The following is a 26,970-nucleotide window of genomic DNA, read 5'->3' on the forward strand; positions in this document are numbered from 1 at the left end:
TGAATGTTCTTTGGTGACCATAGCAACAGCCGTAACCACCTGCACCTCCATCTCCCATCCTTCCTGAAGGTTCATTTCGCTCTATGGAAGTGGTTTCCCTGGACCAGTTAACACAGTGTGTATAAAGACATGGCATGCTCATGGCGTCTGTGTGTATGGAAGTGAGATTTATGTTAATGCAGTGGACACCGTGTGTGTGTGGTTGCAATTACATTTATTGCTATTTTGCGTGGCCTGGATGACCTTGCTGTGGTGTTGGGCCTTCTCAGCCTAAAGGACAAAGAGAGACACAGTCACAGGACAAGGTTATAGGAGATAGTCTGTTCCAACCATTAGCCACCTGTTCCTAAGAAGATGCTTCAGAGGTGCACAGGATGACAGGGAAGTTTCATCCTAAAATTAATCCTGGGGAGTTGAGGTGAAGAAGTGGGATGCTTCATCCCTAAAATAAACATGGCAAAGAAGTTCAGATGAGCTTTAGCCCTTGCTATCCTTATCCAGATCTGACCTGCTTGACACTCAAAAACACTTCACTGAGGCCCAACAAAAATTTTTCAACCCTCCAGAACTGGAATGAATAAACTGTAACTGATGGGCATTGCTAAAGATGTGTATTATGTACTCATATTATTATATCTAGGATGAATACATATTGGCTTTTGTCTGTCTGTGTGTATCAGAATTAGTAATGTTGTTCCGTGGGCACTGAATGCATTGTGTTCTGCAAGCCAGTTGCAGAAGTGGAAAGTCACACAATGTTCTGTCAACATCATTTCCCCCAGAAAATAATGTGAGCATAATAATGGGATTAATTTATATTGTTGGTTTGAATCAAGTCTTTAAAAATGACAAGATATATGTGAGATGACTTCAGGTTTTTTAAATCAGTAATTTGTGGAAATACAATGGTGCCTCGCAAGACGAAATTAATCCGTTCCGCGAGTGTCTTCGTCTAGCGGTTTTTTCGTCTTGCGAAGCAACCCTATTAGCGGCTTAACGGATTAGCGCTATTAGCGGTTTAGCGGCTATTAAAGGCTTATCGGCTTAGCGGCTTAGCTGCTAAAAGGCTATTAAAGGCTTAGCGGCTTAGATAAAGGGGGGGAGCGGAAAAAAAATCTCAAGACTCACAACGCATTTTCGTCTTGCGAAGCAAGCCCATAGGGAAATTCGTCCTGCGAAGCAACTCAAAAACGGAAAACCCTTTCGTCTAGCGGGTTTTCCGTCTTGCGAGGCATTCGTCTTGCGGGGCACCACTGTAGACTAGCAAATCCTTGTTATACTGTTGATCTCAAATTTCATTGTGGGAATTCCTACAGTTATTTTCATGCTATCTAACCCACTCTACTGGTGTAGAAAAGATCAATCCCAGGAGAATAGATGCTTTGAAATAAATATATTGAGAACTTTGGTGCCCACCTAATGTTTTGGAAGTTTAGAGTTGTTGTTAACTCTGTGGAGGTTGAGCTAATGGCGAATAATCTGTTACAGGCAGTAGAATAACCAGTCTTAACACTGAGAATGTCATAACTTAATTTCCTGCTTTACATATCTAATGAAGACGACTGTGGTCCATTAAATCTTTTGCGTCAATAAATTTCTTTAAGGTGCTACAAGGTTCTTCTTTCTTTTTTGCTTTCCCCCTCAATGTTTTAATGAAAGACAAGGGTTGGAGACAGATGACTGATTAAGGGAGTTGCAGGTGAAGACATCATTTCCCTTGCTATGAACACCCAGGGTGGTACTCAACCAGTTTTTACTTGGAGTATATTAGTGACTCTTGGTCATGTTCATTAATTTCAACGGGTCTGCTCTGAGAAAAACTTAGGTGAATACGCTATTTTATTTTTGTCAATTCGAAAAAATCTGAAAATTTTATTTTTCAAGATCTGGATGGGGGCATACCCTTGTTGGTTTGCAAGCCCCCTCTACAGAGGCTGGCCCCTCTCACTGTCCTCAGAGCTTGCATACCGGTAACCTCCTCTGGCTGATATCCAGACAGACCAGGGAGATTTTGATAGGCGACATTTTCCCAAGCGTGGGTAAAATGCACAACCCCTCCCTCCTGCTTCCGCAGGGGAAAGAAAATAAGTCAGAAATCTATTTACATGATGTTTATTTCTGACATTACAGCACTAGAGAAAAACACGTCCTTTCAGTTCAGTTCTTCTAGCAGGTCTGACAAACTTCCTGAACATGCGCAAATGGAAGGTTTCAAGTTACACTCTTCACAAAGACTTATCCAGCCTGTGAACGTCCTGGGAAATTCTTCTTTCCCACAGATAGGCACATCATGTGATGTCAACAATCTGGCTGTCTGCAGCGGTGATGTTTCCATATACTGACAACCCTATGGACAATAATGAAAACGCCCTAAAATATGAAATGCACTAAGGGATGAACTGCTGTGTTTTCACTAACCGAGGAAACTGGGGGAATTGATATTTAATGGCCAAATGATCACATTGTCTGGGTTTGCTGCTGCATAGAGCTGTAAATAAAAAATCCAGCCACATTAAAACGAACTGAAATTTATATTGACTTTTTTTGCGAGTGTGTTAACGGGTTGCAATGGACATGAATAACTGAGGCTCATTCATTTCAGTGGGACTACTCTGAGTGGGATTTAGTTATAATCCAATATCTTTCTCAATCGGCTGTTTGTTACATTTACACAATTATAGGGAGTAAGATGGCAAGCAAGAAGAAGGAAGTTCAGCTACAGGTAGAGATTTTGTCTTTTACCTTAATTATTCAGCTGCTTGCTGGAACACCCAGCACTTTAAAGCTGACAAAGCTCTATGTTTGCTTTACTTTAGGCAGTAATACTTACTCAAGAACAATGGGAAGAAATGTTGCTGAAGAAAGGTCTAACAGGTACAATTCCCCCCTTTCCTCTTATATACTAAAGTGTGTGTGTGCAAGCATGTACGCACCAGTGTTTAATTGCGTGCACCCACTGCAGTGCATTTACAAGTGCATGTACTTTGTAACCCCTTTACTGGATGTTGTATCCTCACAAAAATAAATTCCTGTGTGATTTTAACTTTTCAGAACTTATTTCTTGTAAGTAGTCCAAAAACATGCAGTGAAATAAAGTGTGGAAATATAGGCTGTTATATCTTTAAAATATGCCCTGCCAAGTCAGTTCCAAAATTTCCCTCTTCCCCCAGAATAGGAAAAGATCACACGTTTGGTAAGTTGAAACTTGGTTTACTTACTAACTCTCCAAAGGTCATGTTCATATGCTCTTCCATACATCAGTCAGAAAAGTGGCACAGGTGGTAAAACTTAGTTATAAAGTGGTAAACGTTTCTGTACAATTGGTGTAGGAACTTTAGAGTGGCTAGTGAGAGCCATGCGGTTGAGCTGGAGCAATCGCCTCAAACCTCTTCACATACTGAGCTGCTCAGGTAGGCTGGGGGTGAACAATAGGGTTTATTATCTATTTCCTCCCAAAGTAAGGGGAAGTGACATAGCCAAGCCTGGAAGAACAGTTTACTCTATGGTATTAACTTCTTAATGCATTAATTAGACTTAAGCATGTTGGTTATAAGAGGCTGGTTATCCCACAAATATTCCCAATGATTCTAGGTGCATTTTATTTTAAAAAATGGGCACCTTAAATGCAAAGAAGTTACACTTACTGTCACATCTAGTCTGACTACCAGGCATAGTAGCACAGAAAGCCAATGTCTGATTTGCAGGCTGCAGAGCTCTTGATTTGAACCCTAGTGGCACCTGACATCTGTGTACTGTAAAATTGGACTACAAAGGCATACATTTTTTGAGTTTTCTGATTTTCATTAAATATGTTTAACAACAACAACAACAGTAATAATAATAATAATTTTATTATTTATGCCCTGTCCATCTGGCTGGGTTTCCCCAACCACTCTGGGCGGCTCCCAACAGAACACTAAAAACCTCCCTAAACAGGACTGCCTTCAGACGTCTTCTGAAAGTCAGATAGTTGTTTATTTCCTTCACATCTGACTGGAGGGCGTTCCACAGGGCAGGTGCCACCACCGAGAAGGCCCTCTGCCTGGTTCCCTGTAACTTTGCTTCTTGCAGTGAGGGAACTGCCAGACGGCCCTTGGTGCTGGACATCAGTGCAGTGGTGGAGGAAGAGGAGTGCGGGGAGAGCGCAACATCCCCGGCAGCGCGATCCTGGTAGGGTGCCATCGGGGGTGCTCCCCCGCCTGCGCTGGGCACCACGCCCCCAGGTGGCATGCCACGCCCATGGGGCGGTGCACCACGCCCCCAGGATGCCCGCCACGCGCGCCAGCCCCGCCCCTGCCTGCTCTCCGCCCTCCCCCCAGTGCCAGAGCATGAAGCTCTGCCACTGCCTCAGTGTCCGGGCTAAACGATGGGGGTAGAAATGCTCCTTCAGGTATACTGGGCTGAGGCCATTTAGGGCTTTAAAGGTCAGCACCAACACTTTGAATTGTGCTCAGAAACGCACTGGGAGCCAATGTAAGTCTTTCAGGACTGGTATAATATGGTCTCTGTGGCAACCTGGCAGTCACTGTGTTCACCTGTTCTGGGCCTGCTTCTACCACATATGGCAGGCTACCTCTGCTGAAAACATGTATTGGCATTCTGCCAGTTCTTGAAGACATGCCTAGACTTGGCCTTTTGGTCTTATTTTTAATTATTTTTAACTGTTTAAATTGTTATGCCTTTTAACTGGCTTGAGTATATTTTAATTAAAGGGGTTTTACTGCTTTGATAAGCCTGTCCCATTGTGTATTTTAATTACGTATGGATTTTATAATTGATTTTATGCTTGTAAACTTAGAAGCCATTTTGGTATACAAGTGGTGTATAAATAAATTTATAGTAGTAACAGATGTAGTAAAACTTAAAACATGTGTTAATTCCTGGAATATGATTGCTTACTATTACTGATACACCATGCCTATTATTAATTTGTGATCTTTCCCATAAAACCTGGTAAAAACATGGTTTCAATAGAGGGGCATGTCCCTGCCCCCAGATCAGAAAAAACGATATCACCCATTTGAAGTTACACATTTTATTTAGGCACTTTGTTGTCTGCTTCCCAGTAGTAGATGTGTATCAGGCTTGGTGCGGACCTTGCAAAGCAGTCTTGAGCTTATTCAGAAAATTAAAAAATGAATATGGTGAAGATGATCTTCTGCATTTTGCGGTGGTAAGGATCCAGATATGAAGCCTTCCAATACCAAACATTTTGGGGGAAGTATACTTTTGTGCTCTGTGATTAATTTCCTTATTGCAGTTTCAGCAAAACACTGAAGAATACATTCCAAATACAGTGGTACCTCTGTTTAAATACTTAATTTGTTCTGGAGGTCCGTTCTTAACCTGAAACTGTTCTTAACCTGAAGCACCACTTTAGCTAATGGGGCCTCCTGCTGCTGCCGCGCCGCCAGAGCACAATTTCTGTTCTCATCCTGAAGCAAAGTTCTTAACCTGAAGCACTATTTCTGGGTTAGCGGAGTCTGTAACCTGAAGCGTATGTAACCCGAGGTACCACTGTACACTATCATTATTTTATTGCTAGGTCGACTGATTTCAGCTGCTGAAGAAATACTGTAGTCACATATCAGGGTTGCCATACATTCAGAATTTCCTGGACATATCCAGAATACTGCAGTTGGAAGCAGTGTCTGGGCGGAAATTGCCCCCTCCCCCGCAAAAAATGTCCAGGAAAATTCAGACATATGGCAACCCATGTTGGCAGTGTCATTTTTGGCAATTATCCTTAAAAATAGCCCCAAAACTTCTTCCCTTTTTTTTTTTTTTTTTTTTGCAAATTTGCCAAAAATGCTCAACAACTACTTTTCTGGCCAGATTTTCACTGTTTGAAATATGGCAACACTATCACATATGAAAAGCTACTGCATAGTTACGAAAGAGGGGAGGAGTAACAGAATTATAATATATGAACCTTAGCGGGTGGCGCTGTGGTCTAAACCACTGAGCCTAGGACTTGCCGATCGGAAGGTCAGCAGTTCGAATCCCCGTGACGGGGTGTGCTCCCGTTGCTCGGTCCCTGCTCCTGCCAACCTAGCAGTTCAAAAGCATGTCAAGTGCAAGTAGATAAATAGGTACCACTCCGGCGGGAAGGTAAACGGCGTTTCCGTGCACTGCTCTGGTTCGCCAGGAGCAGCTTAGTCATGCTGGCCGCATGACCCGGAAACTGTCTGCAGACAAACAGAAGCTCCCTCGGCCTATAAAGATGAGCGTGCAACCCCAGAGTCTTCCACGACTGGACCTAACCGTCAGGGGTACCTTTACCTTTTAGCCACCTTTAAGCTAGAAATACAAGAATTAGTGCAGCTGTAGTTCATCTACAAATAGTATTGCAAAACATAATAATCAAGCCTTGGGAATACGTAACTTTCAGAAGGAGAGGGTATTCTGCCCTCAAATTTTAGAACACAAAATATTGTTTAACAGATCTTCACTGTTTATTTCAGAGAGTGTTCCACATCTCTAAAGACCAATGTTAAAGATTCTGGATTTTCCAAAATGTTGAAATACTGCTCCCACTGCTGGTTTAGGAAGTGCTGTACACCACAATCCACATCTATCGTGCCATTTCTTATTAAATACCAGGTTTTAATGTTTTTACCTGAAACCCACTTTGATCTGAATTGGGGAAAAGAACGACCAAGCTGTCTTTTAACCTAGTAATGTGTGCAGAACTTTACACATTTTAATGCCCCTTTGATTTCAGTGAAATATTAAGCAAGCATGTGCTTAACTCTTGCTTTCCCTTTAAAACTAATGGGATTTCAGAGTGCTTACCTTTGGCTAGAAGAATGCTGTTTATTTCCTTACATTTGCATTTTTCAGTAGCACCATCTATGGTCGCATTAACGGTGAAGTCATGCAACTGGAAACAAGGCAGGAAGCTATCAGCCGACTGCAAATCAAAACTCTCAGTGAGCCAGCCAGCAATACTCTACAGAGAATCTACAGTGGTACCTCTGGTTAAGAACTTAACTCATTCTGGAGGTCCGTTCTTAACCCAAAACCATTCTTAACCTGAGGTACCACTCAGGGCCGTCTTAAGCATATCTGGCGCCATGGTGTGAAGGTCTCTCTGGCTCCCCCCCCCCTTTCCCAGAGCTGCCAACCTTTTTTAGGGAGGACAGCGCTGCCAGTGACGCACCCAGCTTTGCAGGACTGGAGGAGGCGGGCAGCAACTGAACGGCAGCTCTTCTGGCAGGGAAGAGGCAGAGGCTGGACGTGGCAGCTTCTGGCTCAGCTGGCCACTTCGTGCTGTGGTGGCCACAGTAGGGAGAGGCTCCGGGCGCAACGCTGCTTCAGTGCGGCATGGCGGAGGTGGGCAAGGGCAGCGATCTGATGCCGGGAGGCGCCGCATCCAACCTCTGCCTCTTCCCTGGCACCCTCCAGAACTTGGCTCCCTGGCGCCCTGCGCCACTAGATTCTATGGGTAAGATGCCCCTGGTACCACTTTAGCTAATGGGTCCTCCCACTGTCACTGCGCCGCTGGTACGCAATTTCTGTTCTCATCCTGAGTTAAAGTTCTTAACCCGAGGTACTACTTCCGGGTTAGCGGAGTCTGTAACCCGAAGTGTTTGTAATCCAAGGTGTTTGTAGCCCAAGGTACCACTGTTTATGGAAACTGGTATAGCTTGGCTTGTGGGTGTTTTGAAAAATAATAATAATATAGGTTATGTATCTGTCCTTCATTTAAGGCAGAGGCTAACAGCATTCCAAGTCTGCTCCCCTTTAAAGATAAATGTGAACCCGCTTTTATCTTCTGTGTGGTAAGTACACGGTGAATGACTTTAGTTTTTGTTTTGCTGGTGACTAATTCTCAGTTAATTCTTCAGATTGAAAAGAGGTGCATCACTGAAGTATGGATTTATATGAAATAGTTGACTATGGAGTTGGAACAACTGACAACAAACTAGTGACAGATGTCAAAATTAAAAAATTGTCCAGTAGCACCTTAGAGACCAACTAAGTTTGTTCTGGGTATAAGCTTTCGTGTGCATGCACACTTCTTCAGATACACTGAAACAGAAGTCACCAGACCCTTATACAGTGGTACCTCGGGTTAAGTACTTAATTCGTTCCGGAGGTCCGTTCTTAACCGGAAACTGTTCTTAACCTGAAGCACCACTTTAGATAATGGGGCCTCCCGCTGCTGCCGTGCCGCCGGAGCACGATTTCTGTTCTTATCCTGAAGCAGTATTTCTGAGTTAGCATAGTCTGTAACCTGAAGCGTATGTAACCTGAGGTACCACTGTATATAGTGGAAGGGTGGGGTGGGGTTTTTCTCAGAAGGGTAGTTGGAGATGGGTGATAGATGTGCCACACATAGAGATCAGCGTATGTAGGAGCACATCTTTCTGCTAGGTCACAAAACATCAAGGGATTCAGAATACCCCAGGTCACACATATGCAGAATATTCTATATGCCAATAGGCCAGAGGCGGATTTAGGGAAGTACGGCTGGTTTGGTGGCACTGGGGACAGATCCATGGGTCAATGGGGGGGCGTCACAACTATGATGTAGAATGGCTTATTATTTGAACCATTGCCATTGAGAATCTCAAGCTTACTGTGTAGACATTGATATTATCTCCAACTTCCTCTGAACAGTCCTAAACAAAGCAGTTGTCAGATAAGAAACCGGTAAAGGTTCAGTGGTGTAGAAATTTAATTGATCACATAAATCAAACGAAATATTTTGATCATTTGAACCAAGTGCCTCCAATTGTTTGGAGCAGCAGATTTTTAAACAAACAAACAAACAAACATTTTAATACAAAAATAATACAAGAACTTAAGAAACAACTGAAACTAACAGGCATGCATGAATCCCCTGGGTATACCAGCAGCTGCCACAAGAAGCATTTCCCTCTGTGATAGGAGAAAGTGGAATTCCTCATTGAAGGCTGAACCTCAGTTACCTTTCCTCCATTCTTTAAAGTTCCACATCAAACTGCCTCCCCCCCCCCTTTTTTTTTGCCCTGGAGTTTTCACCGCAAAAACCCACTCCTTTAAGCTCAGTCAGAGCAAACGTCAGTCCATGGAAAACCTGAATTAACGTTTGCACCCATTGAGCACTAAAGACTGGGTTTTTGCAGGGAAAGCTCCAAAAGGGGGGGGGGGTTTAAAATGCTCAGACACAGAGCGTTTAATCATGAACCTGTGCCTGAAAAGAGTAGGGCAAAGAGTGTGGATAAGCCCTGAGATAGTCCCTGCCATCTTTTGGAAGTGTGTGGTGATGCACAGCTGGGAATTGGTGTCACAATGTTGTGATCATGAGGGATCAGGGACTTCTCAATTTTCTTCCATCGCCTTCCACAGCTAAGTCTCCCAGTGTTCCCACACCACTGACCCCCCCTCCAGTTTGTTTATGCAAATGGAATAAACAATTAATTATAATGTATAGGTAGATTCATGCTATGCTAGTTGAGCTGAGTTCCCATGGAAATCATAATGGCAAATCATGGTAACTTTTTACATTGATTCCAATAGGCTCAGCTGGAGCTTAACTAACCTTTGGTGCAATCCTATGCATTTTTACTCAGAAGTAAGTCACACTGAGGTCATTGGGACTTACTCCAAAGTAGGTGAATATAGGACTGCGGTCTTACAGTGCCATCTTGTGCAGGTGTCCTCAGAAATAAGTTCAATGAGACTCACTCACAGGCAAGTGAGTATAACAGGCATTTCAAAGATAATGATCAATGCTGCTGATTTTTGTTAATTTTAATTATTTTAGATCATTGTGTTTATGGTGTTTTTGTGATATTTTGAGCAGACTTGAGTGGCTATTCTCAAAAAGGTAGGCTATAAAAAAGAATTTTTAAGCAAAGATAAATATATATAGGGTGATAACCAGTTAGTCATACTCAGAATAGACCCACTGAAATAACTGGACTTAGGTTATTTAGGTTTGAGTGTGACTATCCTTGGATACCACTGATAGGATTGCAGCCATAGTCCTTCAGGTGGTTGGAAGCAAATAAAGCACATAAAACGAAAGGTTTGCACCTGGAAAATATTTGTTGTTGGAAACCAATTAAAACATACAAAACAAAACTATGAGATGTTGCTGAGCACTGTTTTATTTGGGCAAATATTATTTGCAGGATGGCAAAATGGTAGATATTGTGAGAGGCGCGAATGGACCTGTTCTGTGTAGAAAAGTCATAGAGATAGTAGAACGAGAGAGAAGAATCGTAGCAGGAGAAGCAGAAAGACCAGAGGTAACTCTGCCTTGACCCAGTATTGGCATATTTTATTAAGAAGTACGGTTGCCTTCTCTTTCTAATGCTCTGTGTTCTGCTTTATTGCTGATATGATTTTTATTCTTTGTACACATTCCTGTTTTCATTGGTTTGAAAGTGCTACCCTGAGTATATGTTCACCCTACGTACTTATTGATTTCTTTCCCCTGTCGGACCATTTCTCTGTTGCAAACTGCTTTGGAAATGGTGCAGAGAGTTTTGAAAATTAACTCCAATCCTAAGGGTGCAATTCGCTAGGATGCCCATTCATGGTGTCTATGGCTGCCCCACACCATTAAAGCACATTTGAAACACATTTCCCGCACCCTCAAAGAATTCTGGGCACTGCGGTTTCTGAAGGCTAACTGGGAAGTGTAACTCTTGTGAGGGGTAAACTAGGTGGGTGATGATCTACAATGGCTTATGATCTATGGCACTTGTACACGACAATATCAGGTGGAGGCTGAAGTTAATCAGAACAATTCTAGGAAACGTAAATGGACACAGGCACCATTGGACACATATGAATGTGCAGTTGTGGGTGGCACTGTGGTCTAAACCACTGAGCCTAGGGCTTGCCAATCAGAAGGTCGGCGGTTCGAATCCCCATGACGGGGTGAGCTCCCATTGCTCGGTCCCTGCTCCTGCCCACCTAGCAGTTCGAAAGCACGTCAAAGTGCAAGTAGATAAATAGGTACCACTCTGGCGGGAAGGTAAACAGCGTTTCCGTGTGCTGCTCTGGTTCACCAGAATCGGCTTAGTCATGCTGGCCACATGACCTGGAAACTGGCTGTGGACAAACGCTGGCTCCCTCGGCCTATAGAGTGAGATGAGCGCCGCAACCCCAGAGTCGTCCGTGACTGGACCTAACAGTCAGGGGTACATTTACCTTTATTTCCATGGGTCTTGTTGTGGGGCGGGGTTCCAGCAAATTTGGGGTTGCACAGATGCACTGGCAGGGTCAGTCCAGCACTCCCACTGGTGCGTCGTACAGCCTGGACCTCCCACCCAGGTAAGTTGCAGCAATGCCCATGTCAAGAGGGTGCCTTTGCAGCCTGCGACACCCACCCTTTGCAAGGGAGTCCTACCATGTTCAATTGAACGTAATCTCAGAAACGTGCGCACCACCTTGCCATTTTAAGCACAGAAGTTCCTATTGGTGCCAAGCGGTGCAGTCATAAACAAATCTACTCCAAATCACACCTCACCAAAAGAATGGCAGACGAAAGTGATGGACTATATGGAGTTGGCTGAGATGACTGGCAGAATCCGAGACCAGGGAGAGGGGTCGGTGGAAGAAGACTGGAAAAAATTTAAAATATATCTTCAAAAATATTGTAATATTAAAGACTGTTAGAAAGATGTCGGAAAAAGAAAATTTAGGCAGTTTTGGTAGATATGACATAAAGGATTAAGCAAAAATGAGTTGATGAAATTGATGAAACAGAGGATGTTTAATTATAATCTTTTAAATTAAAATACGTAAATGAAAATAAGGTTGGAAGGATTTGCTGAAAAAAATGATCTGAACTAGAATACAAAATTGGGAGGTGAGAGGGGGTCAAGGAAATAAGTAAAGGGAAAAAGTTATGTAAAGGTTTAATTTGTTTTTGTTTTAATTTAATTTAATGTATTTTTATATTTTTTGTCTTGCTTATTCTCTTTTTTCTTTTTACTTTGCTCTGTTATGCTTAATTTTTTTTTATTTTGTATTTTGTACGGTTTTTTTCTCTTTTTGTAATCTTAAACTTGGAATAAATATCATTTAAAAAAAAACAAAAAACAAATCACACCTCACCAAATTCAGTGGAACTTACTGCCTGTGGGTGGTTATAGGCAGGGATGGCTGGAACCCCTTGGGATTGGTGGCATGGGAAGGCAGGGAGCCCAATGGCACGGAAGCAGATGGCGCCAGAGCCAATTTATTCTAGTTTTGTCACCATCTTCCCTCTCCTGAGTTCTACAAGGGGGACCCTGAGACCAAGGAGCCGGAAGGCAGGGCCACACCCCGGAAAGTTGTAAGTAAGAAAGCAGGCAAGTTAACGGCTGACGTGGGAGGCCCTGAATTCTGTTAGGATGGCAGCTGGGGCGTAGGGAGCATGAGAGAGTAGCCTTTTCAGCCCATCCAGAAGACACCCCCTAAAACTACTAATAGTTTTAGGTATATTAAACAGGGATTATTATCCCCTTCCCTCCAAACTGCAATCCTGAACCAGTGCTCTCCTCCCCATCACTGGCTTTTATCCAATCAAAGCTGCCTTACCTTGCAGCTGATGGTTTCTATCCATCGATGCTTTCTTGATGCTTTCTTTCCATCCATCCATCTGCCTATGGAGAATCTATATTGGTGATGTTTCATTTCTATACTGTTTGGAAACTTTTGAAAGAACTGTCTCACGATTGCATCCTTACCAAATATTATTTTGAAATAGCTTATTGAAAGAGGACAAAAAAATAGGATTTAGCGAGAAAAAGTCTAAATATCAAATAGAAATTCTGGAGGAAAGAACAAAACTTTTGTCTAAAATGTACAACTATCTGTTGGAATGGGACACTAAGGATGAGTTAATAAAAGAAGTAATGGTAAAGTGGGCAATCGATTTTGGTTACAACATAGAATATGATGAATGGGTAAAACTATGGAACGAACGGATGAAATTTACAGCGTGTTCCACTTTAAGGGAAAACTTAGGAAAAATGATGTACCGGTGGTATATTACCCCGGTCAAATTGGCAAAAATGTACAAATTGAGCAATAAAGCCTGTTGGAAATGTAAACTTAAGGATGGGGATCTCTACCACATGTGGTGGGAATGTGAAAAGATGAAAAAAAATTGGGACCTAATATACAATGAACTTAAGAAACTTTTAAAGTACACATTCCTGAAAAAACCGGAGGCTTTCCTACTAGGGATAATAGGGGAGGAATTAAAAAAGGAGGATCATAAACTATTCCAATATGCCACGGTAGCAGCTAGGATTCTTGTAGCTCAAAAATGGAAGTCACCGGAGATCCCAGCGGTTATGGAATGGCAGGCTAAATTTTTTGAATACACAGAATTAGCTAAAATGACATATAAAATCCGACACCAAAAAGGGACAAAGTTTGAAGAAGAATGGGGTAAATTTGTAGCATATATAGGAATTAACTGCAGAAGTTTAAAAACTACAGCAGGGTTAATATAAATCCTGTGATGTGTATAGAAGTGAGTAAGAATCTGTAAGAGAAGATGTATATTAAGAAAACCGCAAATGGGAAGGAAGGAAGTCGAGGCGTGATTTTACGCAGTGTAAATAAGATGACACCAATGATGCCTGTAAAGATTGTTTTATTTTGTTTGTGGAAAAATTCAATAAAAAGCATTAAAAAAAACACAACAACAAATATTATTTTTGAAAAGTTGGTATGACCATCATGTAACAGTGAAAACATTTTCAGTTGCCAGAACTTCTGTTTGTGGAGGAGAAAGAATCCGATGAAGAACTTGTAGAAGAAGAAGCTGTCGGCAAGTTTTCCTGATAGATTTTATTTTTATTTTTGTATAGGTAGCAAATCAGTGGTGTGATCGTTGTTGTTGTCCGTTAACCATTTGTTGGTAGGAATGTCTTAACAGGAGACAGATGCCCCCGCAGCTCCATGGGGAGGAGTTAAGCACGCTCTTTCCCACCATCCTGCCTCGGGATCCATAGAACTGTGACTCGCTTCACCTCTGGTCAGTCATGCTGCTTACCAGGTGCTAGAGGTGGAGGGGAAAGGCAGTGGTGAGGCTGGCGCAGTGCAAACACTCAGGTGGGTAGTGTGCCAGCCTCTTCACTGCCACCCCCTCCCTGTCTTCCTCCTTATAAGCAGCAACACAACCAGCCAGAGGGTCAGGGGAGTGCCACTGCCCAGCCACACTGTCCGCTGCGGACGGCAAGGCCAGCACCACATTATGGCCATTGCAGGCGTGCCATACAACAGGGTAGAGTGACCTGTGACCTGGCAAGACATGAAGGCAGGAATTGGTATCTGAATGAGGCAGAAAGGCTTTTGAAAGGGAAATGTCTGCACCTGCAGCCCCTTAAAGCAAATTCAAGGAAGAATTTCCCATTCTAGTGGTTTTTTATGATGCCCAGAGTATTAAAAAATGCCAATCTGTCAGCATTTCAGACCAAATTTTCTGATATCTGAAAAAAACAAACCCATTTGTCATTTTCTTTTTACTCATCTTGGGTAAGGATGCAGACAAAAGAGGCAAATGTTTCACCAAATAGGGCCAATTTTTAGTCTTCTGTTCTACTAACTAGACAAACTTAGAGGGAGGTTTTTTGTTTCTAGAGAAATACAAATTGGATAAGGTGGACTTACTGGAACTGATTTTCAGTCAGCTATACTACCAGTGTCTTTTAAACGTAGTTTTGTTTGTCCTGATCACATTTCTCATACTTATCTACCTGTATGATAATGTCATTTGGAATCTCCTTCCTGAAGACACAGATATGAAATTGTGATGTGGTGCTCTTTTTGATAGTCGGATGTGGTCAGATGCCTGTAAGGATTTGCATTTAAATACAGTGGCACCTCGATTTTCCGATGTCTCCATTGCCCAATGTTTCAGTTTTCAAACACCGAAAACCCTGAAGTAAATGCTTCTGTTTTTTTAACATGCCCTGGAAGTCAAACGGCTTCTGCTTGCATGTATCTGTTGTTTTTTTACAGTTTTATCGGTTGAATGGGCAGACCGCCCTTTGTGCCTCAGTTTTCGGACTTTTTGGAAGTTGAATGGTCTTCCAGAACGGATTACATTCGAAAACCGAGATACCACTGTAAATGGATCCCACACACAACAAGTGCTTGTTAAAGCATTGCAAGCATGTATCTATAAAAGAACATTTGACATAGGAAGTTACTTAGTACGTAGTCTTGTTCCTATATACTGAATGTTGTATACTGCTTCTCTTTCAGAGGAGGAAAAATACACTGTTGTGATCATAAAACCTGATGCAGTTGAAGCAGGAAAAGTTGAAGAAATTAAACAAACGGTAAAGAAAACTTTTTACTGAAAAATATGAAACAATACTGATTCATTTGAAAACTAGGATGGCAAGAATTTGCTAAGCCAGATGTACAAAACTTCCATATGAAACAGACCAAGAGCCATGTGTTTGACACATTATCCTGTTTTTTTTCCAGCTTCAGGAAGGCCATAAAGAAGCTTAGTAAGCTGTCTTACATGGCAAGGGGGCTGAACCATTTTGGTGGGCTGTAAATACTTGCACAGTGATGTATTAAATGCTGTGCTAATCTGTATTTCTGTGTGATCTGTAGCATGGATGCTGCTTCCCTGAAAAGCCAGAGAGCTTTGTGGAACAATTTTTGTTTGGCCACTTACACTATCCATATTTGCTCTGCATCCAACGTGGTCCCACCCCTGGTTTGGAAAGCAGTTAACCATAAGCCATATACATAAGCCATATATATCCTGTACCTGTTGTAGCATTTCTTATGAAATCCTGCATTTTGATGTGCTGTCCCACAAAACAGCTTAGATCTGAATTGAGAAAAGCAACTGCATTTTAGACCAGTAATGTGCACACAGTCATTGTGCCAATAACCCTGATATACCACTTCGTCAAGCACTGTGATAAAACCACTATCTACTCTTGCATTATATGCTTATTTCCCCTCCTCTAGGTTACTAAGCAACAGTGGCTGTAGCAACTGATAACTTTTTTAACAGGCTCAAAACTTAAAGACAGTATGCCCTGCGTTTTCCACAACATGTTAATTTCATGGTGAAGAGATTTACAAACCTTGCTTGCATGAATTTAGAACACCGTACTTGCAACGAGTCACTGCTTTATATATACTATTTCAGGATTGGTTAAATACTTTTGTGCAAAATCAAATTACTGGATACTAGCTTTTCAGCAAAATCCTATCTGTACATTTAACCAATAGCTCAGCCCTAATCTTCTAACAAAAGGGCCGCGGGTGGTGCTGTGGGTTAAACCACAGAGCCTAGGACTTGCCGATCAGAAGGTTGGCGGTTCGAATCCCCGCAGCAGGGTGAGCTCCCGTTGCTCGGTCCCTGCTCCTGCCCACCTAGCAGTTCGAAAGCACGTCAAAGTGCAAGTAGATAAATAGGTACCGCTCCAGCGGGAAGGTAAACGGCGTTTCCGTGCGCTGCTCTGGTTCTCCAGAAGCGGCTTAGTAATGCTGGCCACATGTTCCGGAAGCTGTACGCCAACTCCCTCGGCCAGTAAAGAGAGATGAGTGCCGCAACCCCAGAGTTGGGCACGACTGGACCTAATGGTCAGGGGTCCCTTTACCTTTACCTAATCTAACAATGCTTAGATGATCAGGCAATTTTGTGGGCATGCTGGTCTGCTGTAACAGAGAATGAAAAAGGGGTAGCAAAGATGGCTTTCCATCCTAAAAATGATTGGTCACATTAAATTGTATGTTGCACCTCCCTGTTTGTTTAAAGTTTTACATTAAGATTATGGTGATACATGAATTTTTTGAATTTTCATTTGTTCCTTTGTTCAGATCAGATAACTGATCAGTTAAAAGTTCTTTGATTGGTTGCACTGCTTAAACACAGCCTTATAACCCAACCTTTTTTCTTCTGAAATGTGCTCCAATAACTGAAGATTACAGAAGCAGGCTTTAACATTCTTGCAGAAGCCCTGAGGACATTAACAGATGAGCAAGTTAGGGATTTTTATCAAGACAAATCAGAAGAGGTAAGAAGAACAGATACATGTGGGAGAACATAGCCATTGATGTAGATAATCAAAATGATTGATTACATGAATTGCATGTTAGCATAGCTGTGGGGAAATAATCTAGTTACTATTTTAACTCAGAGAAAAACAATGCTGGCCTTGCTGGGCCTCATCCCTCTTTCCACCGTTTCAGGTCCCCATACTGGTCAACAGCAATGGAATTCCCACCAGTTAGCTTCCAGTTGGTCACATCACTCCTGTTTACTGGGAGGCAGAGGTGCAAGGTGGCACCAAGGTCCACATGGAGCAAATGCACCAGCAGGAGGCTTTTGGGAAATGATTTATAATGAAATGAAAAAAAGAGTAACCTTTGTTAAAAAACCAGAAGCCTTTTTATTAGGTATTCTAGGAGTGGTGATTCCAAAAGAACAGAGAAAATGGTTTATGTATGCTACGATGGCCGCCCGGATGCTGTTAGCTCAAAGGTGGAAAGAGGAAGCAGTCCTGGCCAAAGCAGACTGGCAAACCAAGTTAATAGACTATGCTGAGATGGCAAAACTAACTGGAAAGCTCAGAAATGAAGATGACAAGAAATTTAAAAAAGAATGGGAAATGTTTATCATGTACTTCAAAAAGTATCGTCAACAGGTTAATACATTGGCAGGATTTTAACAACGCTTGTAATTTTAGAAATAGTGTAGGAAATTTGAGATAAAATAATAATAATTTGGAATAGAAATGATATGCAGTTGAAAAAGAAATTTAAGGAACTAGGGAAGGGGCGGGGGAGGGAAGTCACGGGATTTGGAGAATCCCATTTTATGGATTTGATATGGCTTTTACATACATTTTTCTTTGTTTGCGTTTGTTGTTGTTTGTTTTGTTGAAAAATTAATAAAAATATTTTTTAAAAAACGAAAGACAAATGCACAAGCAGGAATACTGGATTGGCTCTGCCAGTGCATTTGCCAAGCATCATTCTCGACGTTGCCTGGTCCCTGCCCTCAGCCTTCCGGTGAGCAGCCCCAATGCAGCCAGCCAGAGGTCAGCCCACCATGGAACTGCTACTGGATAGAACGTAAACTTCTATATTTGAAATATTTTAGGATCTCAGTAGCATTGCTAGATTAAAGGTAAAGGGACCCCTGACCATTAGCTCCAGTTGTGGCTGACTCTGGGATTGTGGCACTCATCTCGCTTTACTGGCCGAGGGAGCCAGCGTACAGCTTCCAAGTCATGTGGCCAGCATGACTAAGCCGCTTCTGGTGAACCAGAGCAGCACACGGAAACACTGTTTACCTTCCCGCCGGAGTGGTACCTATTGATCTACTTGCACTTTGACGTGCTTTCGAACTGCTAGGTGGGCAGGAGCTGGGACTGAGCAACGGGAGCTCACCCCGTCGTGGGGATTCGAACTGCAACCTTCTGATCAGCAAGTCCTAGGCTCTGTGGTTTAACCCACAGTGCCACCCGCGTCCCTATTCCTAGATTACCTAATGAATATAACAATATGTTGTTACAGGCACCTTGTATCTCGGTAATAACAGGGAGAAATGTAGTGCTAAATTAATTGATGGTGAGTCTTCTTTCCTGGCCCTTAATGACAAAAATACTTCCACCCCCCCCCCCACCCCAGATTGACTTTGAAGAGTTTGTTTCGTTTATGCTGTCTGGACCATGCCATGTGCTGATCGTTTCTGAAGGAAAGCAAACGCACGAGGTTATGCCTTATTTACAAGAATTGGCTCCTGGAGAGGGAGAGGAGGAGGAAGAAGAGGAGGAGGAGGAAGAGGAGGAGGAGGAAGAAGGGTATCGGAAACCTCCAAGTGAAGCGCCAGCCAGGTAGATTCCAACATGGAGTGCGTGAGTATATGGGTGTGCAGGTGGATGTGATTCCTCCGACCCAATATGTGATTGACAGTAATATTGCTTGCGCATTGGATACCATGTGCAGGATTTTTCAAATCCACCCCGGTATTTCAAGTGTGCCTTCATGCTAGGCAATATCAGATTTACTTCACTCATTCAATTATTTATGTATTTATTTACTTATTTCATTTCTATACCGCTTTATATTTTAACAGCATATTAAAACACCAATAAAACAATCCAGAATCAAACATTTCTGAAGAAAGTCAACTATACAGTATACAGTCAAAGCAACATAATTAACAGAAAACTAAAATATTATCTTAAAAAAATTCAAAAATAAACGTAACAAAGGAGGTCAATTACAGAATACATATTTAACACAAACAAAGTTAACAAAAAGAATCTTAAATATTTCAAACTGAGAAGATCCAAAATTGAGAAGATCCATTTGGAGGCACCAAATTTTGGCCTACAAAAATTTACCAAGTCTGCCCTTGTACACACCAGCCCCTCTCTCTCTTGCCTCTGAAATTATGTTTTGAATTATGTCTGCCTATTGCAGCAAGATTAGTGTTTCACGGCCAAGTCTCTAAATTTCACCTCAAAGCTATTGTGATACATTAAGTGCTCATTTTGTACTTTGTAAAATGTTTAACAGTTACATTTATATTATTTTACCCTTTATTAGCTTGAAAGGGTTCTTGGAAGGCCAAGCTATATCAGATTTATGTGACGTTCACGACAGAGTAGAAGAAGCAAGCCGCGAATTGGCCTTCTTCTTCCCTGATTTTTCCAAGCCGAAGAAAGGCCCAGCTCTTGAAAAAACAGTGGCCTTGATTAGACCTTCTCTCTTGAGGGAAAGGAGAGGTTAGTGAACGTCAATACACAATTCTCTCCGTATTCTTGACATGTTGCTGGGTCCAGAAATGTGGCCGCAGAAGGCATTCTTGCATTGACTCTGTACCAGGGACTGCTATGCGCAGGGCAGTATCTTACAATACCCAAAATAATAATAATAATAATAATAATAATAATACCTTTATGTACTGAAGTTCTCACCCTGGGCCAGCAGGGGGATACTGTACATAGTTATGCAAATAAGGGATCGAAAGTGACGTTCAGTGATTGGATAGTTTTAGAAAATTGTTACAGTTACATTGCACTGGAGCTCTATATAAGCAGGCTGACTGAACCCTTCAGCTCAGTTCTGTCTTGGCCTGTGAATAAACAAGAGCTGTTTGAAGAATCGCTGTGTCGTCTGATATGTTCACCCACAACTTAACAATTGTCAATGTACAACCTGTACAATTGTCAATGTACAACTGATTATTATACTTCTATATCTCCTGCCTGAGGGTAGAAGATTAAAGAGGTGCTGGCCGGGGTGTGAATCGTCCCTGAGAATTTTTCTCGCTCTCCTAAGGCAACGATCCCTTGCGATGTCATCTAATGGGCTCAGGGGACAGCCCATGATATCATGAGCTGTGTTCACCACCCTCTGTAAAGACTTTATGTCCGTGGCTGTCAAGCCAATGTACCACACTGTGATACAATATGAGAGGACACTTTCTATTGTGGACCGGTAGGAGGTCATCAATTGTTGTTTAACATTGTTCTTTCGCAAGACCCTGAGAAAATGGAGTCTCTGTTGGGCCTTCCTAACCACCTGAGTTATATTGTTTTTCCAAGTGTCTTCACTAAGGTGAACTCCCAGGAATTTAAAGGAAGAGACTCTCTCCACACACACACACACCCCTATATACAAGGCTGCTGGTTCCCCTCTCTTCCTCCAAAAGTCCAACACCATCTCCTTTGTCTTGCTAATATTTCGGTGCAAGTTATTCTCTAAGCACCATATAGATACTTTCTGAACCTCCCCACCCCCCGTACGCTGATTCATCTCCACCTGTAATTAGACCCATTATGGTAGTATCACCTGCAAACTTAATAATTACAGTGGATGGATCAGATGAAATACAGTCATATGTATACAACAAGTACAGGCAGGGACTCAGCACACATCAAAACACAATGGGTTTTGATGTTAAAAGCTGCATAGCACAATATGGCTGCCATGAGGGGCGTGGCCTAACAAAAAACTCGAGAGGCAGCCATTTCCAATGGATGTGATGGCAGTGGCCTGGCTGGGTGGGCGAGAATGCCCCTACTTTTTGAAAGCAGCCGCCTCCCCAGTCTTGCTGTATCCACAGAGTACCGTGGGGTGGGGTGCCTACATGTGTTAACTGTTAATCATCTTTTGCATGCAGATTCTATTCTGAAAAGGATTGAGGAGGATGGCTTTCAGATAGCGATGCAAAGAGAAATCGTCTTAACAGAAGAGGAAGCTCGTGAGTTTTACAAAGAGCACGAAGGTCAAGATTATTTCCCAGCTCTCCTGGAACAAATGACCAGGTGCGCCACTTAAGAAACAAGAGCTTTAAACGCAGGGAGATAAATTTATTTTACACACTGCAACTCTGAAACTTGGTGGAAGGGTGAGAATCAAATATGAATCAGGGATGTATAAAATGAGTACAAAATTGCAGGTACAGAATGTATTACATACACCGCCTCTGGTTCAAGCTGCCCTCATGGGATCCCAAACTGAGCAGTGAATCATATTATTGTCTACTGTTCAACTTCATGGGGCATCTGCCATTTAATTTAGCCCTTCCCAGCGATGGGACTGGCACCACCACTAGAGTTCCAGGTTTTCTGGTAAAATGGACAAGCAGATTATGATCAGTTTTGGGGAGAATGCCGGGCAAAGTTGAGATTACTTCCAGACAAGGAGGGAATGCTATCTATTTGGTCCTATATTAAGATAAAGTTATGTGTACGGGTCCCATAAGTAAAACAGACCAACAGAAAACACACAAAAAATAACCTAGGCTCCTGCGTATCCACTTTTTAAATGAATAAATTTATTTAAAATGCTAGGAATATTGTGCGTAACATATTTCTCAAACTAGTGGGGAGGCTGCATTTAACCAAGTATTTCCCCCTTTTTTCTGTGTAGTTTGTTTAATAAATTCCTTACTTTATTGGCAACCCTGACTTAGCTATTTCAGTTAATAGCAGAGCACTTAGAATCACTTTGGTATGAATGATTCACATGGAATTTGTTAATGGTTTTATAAATGCAAAAGAGAGAGCTAAACATGAGTTTGTAACAGGTCTTTTTTAAAACCTTCTGCTGTATTTGCACCGGACAGCGGACCAACTCTTGCACTTGCTTTGGTACGAGAAAATGCGATACAGAAATGGAGAGCTTTACTGGGCCCAAAGATAGTAGAGGAAGCAAAGGAACAATGCCCAACAAGGTATTTAAAAAAACAAACAAACCACACATACAAATACATTGCATTCTGATAGATGGAGACGATAGACCATAAGTAAAGTTAAAGCATGTTGTCACTTGTTTGACAATAGTGCCATCCTCTGGACAGTGTTGCATGCTTTCTTCTGCTACATTTCCCCCCCTGTGCCATTGAACCCATATTTTAGTGGTTAGCGTATTATAAAAATGATTGCATTGTTTTGTCAATGTCCTGATTTGACAAAGGTGAAAAACTTGCATCTCTGAATAATGCAAATTCGCAGATCCCTGTGACCTAACCTGTCAGTAACGTGGGGGAGGGGGGACTGTTTCCCCAGGCTGAACCCCAACTACATCCTTTTGTAGTGGGATAACTTGGAAAGGGGACACGGGTGGCGCTGTGTTCTAAACCACTGAGCCTAGGACTTGCCGATCAGAAGGTCGGCGGTTCGAATCCCCGCGACGGGGTGAGCTCCTGTTGCTCGGTCCCTGCTCCTGCCAACCTAGCAGTTCGAAAGCATGCCAAAAAGTGCAAGTAGATAAATAGGTACTGCTCTGGCGGGAAGGTAAACGTCATTTCCGTGCGCTGCTCTGGTTTCGCCAAAAGCGGCTTAGTCATGCTGGCCACATGACACAGAAAAACTTTCTGCGGACAAACATCGGCTCCCTTGGCCAGTAAAGTGAGATGAGCGCCACAACCCCAGAGTCGTTCGCGACTGGACTTAACTATCAGGGGTCCTTTACCTTTTTTAACTTGGAAACATAAAGCTTCTGTTCCTATATCTAATTTCCTGATTTCGTGGTCTCTAGTTTACGTGCTGAGTTCGCGATTGACAACACACCCATCAATCAGCTGCATGGAAGCACAACCTCGGAACAAGCTGCAAAGGAACTGGAATTCTTCTTCCCTGTGCAAAACACTTTTGCTGTCATTAAACCCACTGCTTTTGAGGAGCACAAAGGTAAAAAGCCGGAGGATAGTACACCCACCCACTCTTAGGCATTCCTTAGGCCAGGGGTCAGCAAACTTTTTCAGCAGGTGGCCGGTCTACTGTCCCTCAGACTTTGTGGGGGGCTGGATTATATTTTGGAGAGAGAAAAATGAACGAATTCCTGTGCCCCACAAATAACCCAGAGATGCATTTTAAATAAAAGCACACATTCGACTCATGTAAAAATCCGCGGGCCGGATTTAGAAGGCGATTGGGCCAGATCTGGCTCCCCTGGCCTTAGTTTGCCTACCTATGCCTTAGGCATTTCAGGAAGAAGCACAATAGTACCTTCAAACCCCCCCCCCCCCAATGCTGATGTCTCTCCCAGTTATTTCAAACACGGTGATCATGTGTACAGTGTTGATGATCATGGACCAATCATGTTGTTTGGATGCCTGATGATCATCTTCCAAAGCAACTACTCTATTCTGAACTTAAGAATGGTAAGCATAATGCTGGTGGTCAACAAAAGAGGTTCAAAGACTCTCTCAAGGCAAAACTAAAAATATGGAGTATAAACTGGGAAACACTGGCCTGCGAGCGCTCCAGATGGAGAACAGCCTTGACCAAAGGTGTCATGGACTTTGAAGACGCTCGAACTCAGGATGAAAGGGAGAAACGCACTAAGAGGAAGGCACGCTTGGCAAATCCACACTGTGATCAACTCCGCCCAGAAACCTATGTCCCCACTATGGAAGGACATGTGGATCCAGAATTGGCCTCCACAGTCACTTACGGACTGACTTTTAAAACTGTGTTTATGGAAGACCATCTTACTCGGCTATGAGGGATCGCCTAAGAAGAAGTATCTGGACAAGGATAGCCTAACTTCCATTGTCAATGCTCTGCTAACCTCTAGGGTAGAATACATCAACACATTTTATGTAGGGCTGCCTCTGAAGACTGTCCGGAAACTTCAGTTGGTGCAAAATTTGGTGGCCAGGTTGCTCAATGGGGCAAGACGGTTTGGGCATATTACACCGATCCTGGTACGACTAGCTGCCGATCACCTTCTTGGCCCAACTCAAAGTGCTGGTTTTGACTATAAAGCCTTAAATGGCTCAGGACCGCAGTACCTCAAGGACTGCCTCTCTCCACATGAACTGACCCTGACCCTGTCATCATAATCTAAGGCCCTTCTTTGAGAAGTCTGGAGGGAGGCAACACAAGAAAGGGCCTTCTCTGCAGTGGCTCCCCCCGTGTAGAATGCTCTCTCTAAAGAGGCTCACCTGGCACCTTCATTTTACACCTTTCAGCGCCCGGCAGAAACCTTCCTTTTCAACCAGGCCTTTGGCTGATAAATATTCTATGCCCTTTTAAATGTGTTTGTGGCAGGGGGTGCAGGGAGAGGAGTTTATTGGTTTGTGGTTTTTTCTTCTTGTTTTTATTATGCATTTTGTGTTTTTATCTTGTATTTTTTTGTTGTGAACTGCCCTGAGATCTGCAGATTAAAGGCAGTATACACATTTAAAAAAATAAAATTTAACAAATAAAAAGGGGGAGAAAAAAGTTGGTTTCCAAGCTAGTATCATTAAAATAATAAACAAAGGTAAGAGTATAATTTACTGGTCTTTAAAAGTTTAAGAACTTTTGAAGTTCTCAGTTCTAAACACACTTTCCCCCCTTTTAGATGAAATTATACAAGAAGTAAAACAGGCTGGATTCATCATATCTGAAATGAAAGAAACAAACATCTCTTCCGAGTTGGCAGCGCAGTTTTATAAAAACCAAGAAGGAAAACCCTTTTATGATCAGCTTATAAATTATATGTCTGAGTAAGTGCCTGTTTTTTGTTTTAATTAAATCCACAGGAAGTATAGCAGGCCTAACTTGGAAGTCAACAAGCAGGCAGACAGCTTCTGGTACTGTCATGGATGTTTTAGGTATCTTTTGCACCTAGGAAGGAGACTCTTCCTGGACCACTTTGGACTAAAGATCAAAGAGCAACCCCATATTACGACATCTTCCTTCGCTCAGGGGTGGAGGGTGGGACCGCAGCAGTTCCAAAATGGTGTTCTGGAACTTTATGGCTGGGTTTGCTAAGGTGGTGGCAATGAATATGGCAAACAAAGCAGCATAAGGAATAGGAAGGAGGGAGCTTGCTGCTAAGTCTTCCGGGACAAAGGAAAATGACTTGTTTTGAATTCCTATATAAAAGGGTTTGGGAACCACTGCATTTAGTATCCAAAAAACCATCCAGTCATCATAACACTAATTTTATGCTTCCTTCAACGTTTACAAAATATATCCTTAAACATAGATGAACAAATATTACAGATTCATAGATGTCAATGTCATATACTGTATTTAACAGTCAACCCTGCATTTTTGTTTTAGTGTGTGTTTTAAATCCTTAACTTCCTGCAAGGAATACTTCCTGTATTTCATGTTGAAATACATGCATATCTTCTGGATTTTCTATGATCCAGATTCCCAAGTTTAACTGGGAACTCCCTTCCTGGTATCAAATTGCACCTTGTCAATTTTTCCTTTGTAGTCTTATCCAAGTTAAAATCCACCCATCCAGATTTTGCAAAGTTAATTTTATATGCAGAAATAGCGCTGAATTATTTAAACTGGTTTGAAAGTTATTCAAAGATATTTACAGGATGCTGTACAAAGTCTGATTTCCTCTGAGCCTGAACTGGCAAAAAGACTCAACAAAACTCCTTTGGGAGTTAAGGTTCAGCAGTATCTGGAGGGCCAAAGGTTCCCCACCCTTGTCTTAGGATAAAAAAAATCTGTTAAAATTCATTAAGAACCCTGAACTATCAGTTCCTTGCAGGATTAAAAAGAAAGTTCCTTGCAGGATTAAACCTAAAGTGGCAGAAGTACATAATGTGACTGATGAAACTTCATCCAGTTTGCAAAACAATTTTTCACACATGCAAATAGTAATTTGGTGAAATTGAAACCCCCTGTTTTTAAAAAGGTTTTTCATCCAGAGCCTTTCAGCTGCTGCATGTAGAAAAAGAGTGCTCAGAATGTGCTCTGTGCAACATCCTGATGTTCTGTGGTGCAAGCATGTTGCAAAATGGCCTGTTTTATTTTTGTTAGAGCAGAGAAGGTTGTTAATCTACCTTCAGCATCAGTAGTACTGTAGTTATCTCATGTAAAGCTTTTAGACAAATGGGAAATGCGTAGGTCACTGGTACATAACTGCAAAAATGAGTGAAAACTGCCTCACCTATATCCCATGCGTAATTTGGATACCATGAACTGTGCTGCTTTAGGATAAACATATACCTCTGATATATTACCATAGGCAGCATTCTGATATGAACTTGCCTTGCTCATCTTGTGCAGAATGTCCTGCTAGTTATGTCAACACCAGCAGCTACAGAATCAGATTGTTAGCGTAACATAAATCTTTGAATGCCTTGGTTTTTCCAGCGGCCCCTCAATGGTGATGATTCTAACCAAAGAAAATGCTGTGGAGGAATGGCGGCAATTAATGGGACCGACAGATCCAGAACAAGCAAAAGAAACTCATCCCACCTCATTACGGGCTAAATTTGCAAAAGATATTTTGCGCAACGCTGTTCACGGATCGTCTAATGCAGAACATGCTGTGCAGAGCATTAATTTTGTCTTTGGAGATATTGATCTAGAGGACCTAAAACACAAATATGTCTATGTCTAGTAGAATGGTCAATGTGATTTTTTATTTGCAATATATGCCATAACTAATAAATGAGTTAGACTTGTCTTTTTCTGATTAGCATTGTGTTACTAGTCAATATTGCAACGTGGAACTGTTCCACAGTGATAGCGGTGGAAATCTTGCCTTTGGCTTCAAGGAGGAAATTGCATT

At 42.2% G+C, this 26,970-nt stretch overlaps 1 protein-coding gene across 7 annotated transcripts; it reads left to right on the forward strand.

The window, feature by feature from the left end:
* Positions 1-26,865, forward strand: NME8 (NME/NM23 family member 8). 7 transcript variants are annotated; one of them, XM_080975901.1, is made up of 17 exons: positions 67-115; positions 681-790; positions 2,682-2,722; positions 2,817-2,874; positions 5,067-5,173; positions 7,713-7,784; positions 10,125-10,241; positions 13,702-13,768; positions 15,208-15,284; positions 16,899-16,991; positions 18,610-18,815; positions 19,534-19,712; positions 21,113-21,257; positions 22,061-22,168; positions 22,975-23,126; positions 24,787-24,931; positions 26,550-26,865. In XM_080975901.1, exons 3-17 carry the CDS (start codon positions 2,690-2,692, stop codon positions 26,797-26,799), a joined length of 1,809 nt encoding a protein of 602 aa, XP_080832027.1. In that variant the 5' UTR covers positions 67-115; positions 681-790; positions 2,682-2,689; the 3' UTR covers positions 26,800-26,865. The 7 variants fall into 7 exon arrangements, with proteins under 7 accessions (XP_080832026.1, XP_080832028.1, XP_080832027.1 ...); XM_080975900.1 differs by lacking the exon at positions 681-790 and having other exon boundaries at positions 1-115; XM_080975902.1 differs by lacking the exon at positions 681-790 and having other exon boundaries at positions 1-115; positions 5,070-5,173.
* The last annotated feature ends 105 nt before the right edge of the window (positions 26,866-26,970 follow it).

Source organism: Podarcis pityusensis (assembly GCF_964106645.2).
Source record: "Podarcis pityusensis genome assembly, chromosome: 12".
Classification (NCBI taxonomy): domain Eukaryota; kingdom Metazoa; phylum Chordata; class Lepidosauria; order Squamata; family Lacertidae; genus Podarcis; species Podarcis pityusensis.

Excerpts from the sequence above, each read along its gene's own strand:
- NME8 (XM_080975898.1), top strand. Across the intron at positions 2,723-2,816 it reads AGAAGGAAGTTCAGCTACAG|GCAGTAATACTTACTCAAGA; the intron begins GTAGAGATTTTG and ends GCTTTACTTTAG. Across the intron at positions 24,932-26,549 it reads CTTATAAATTATATGTCTGA|CGGCCCCTCAATGGTGATGA; the intron begins GTAAGTGCCTGT and ends TGGTTTTTCCAG.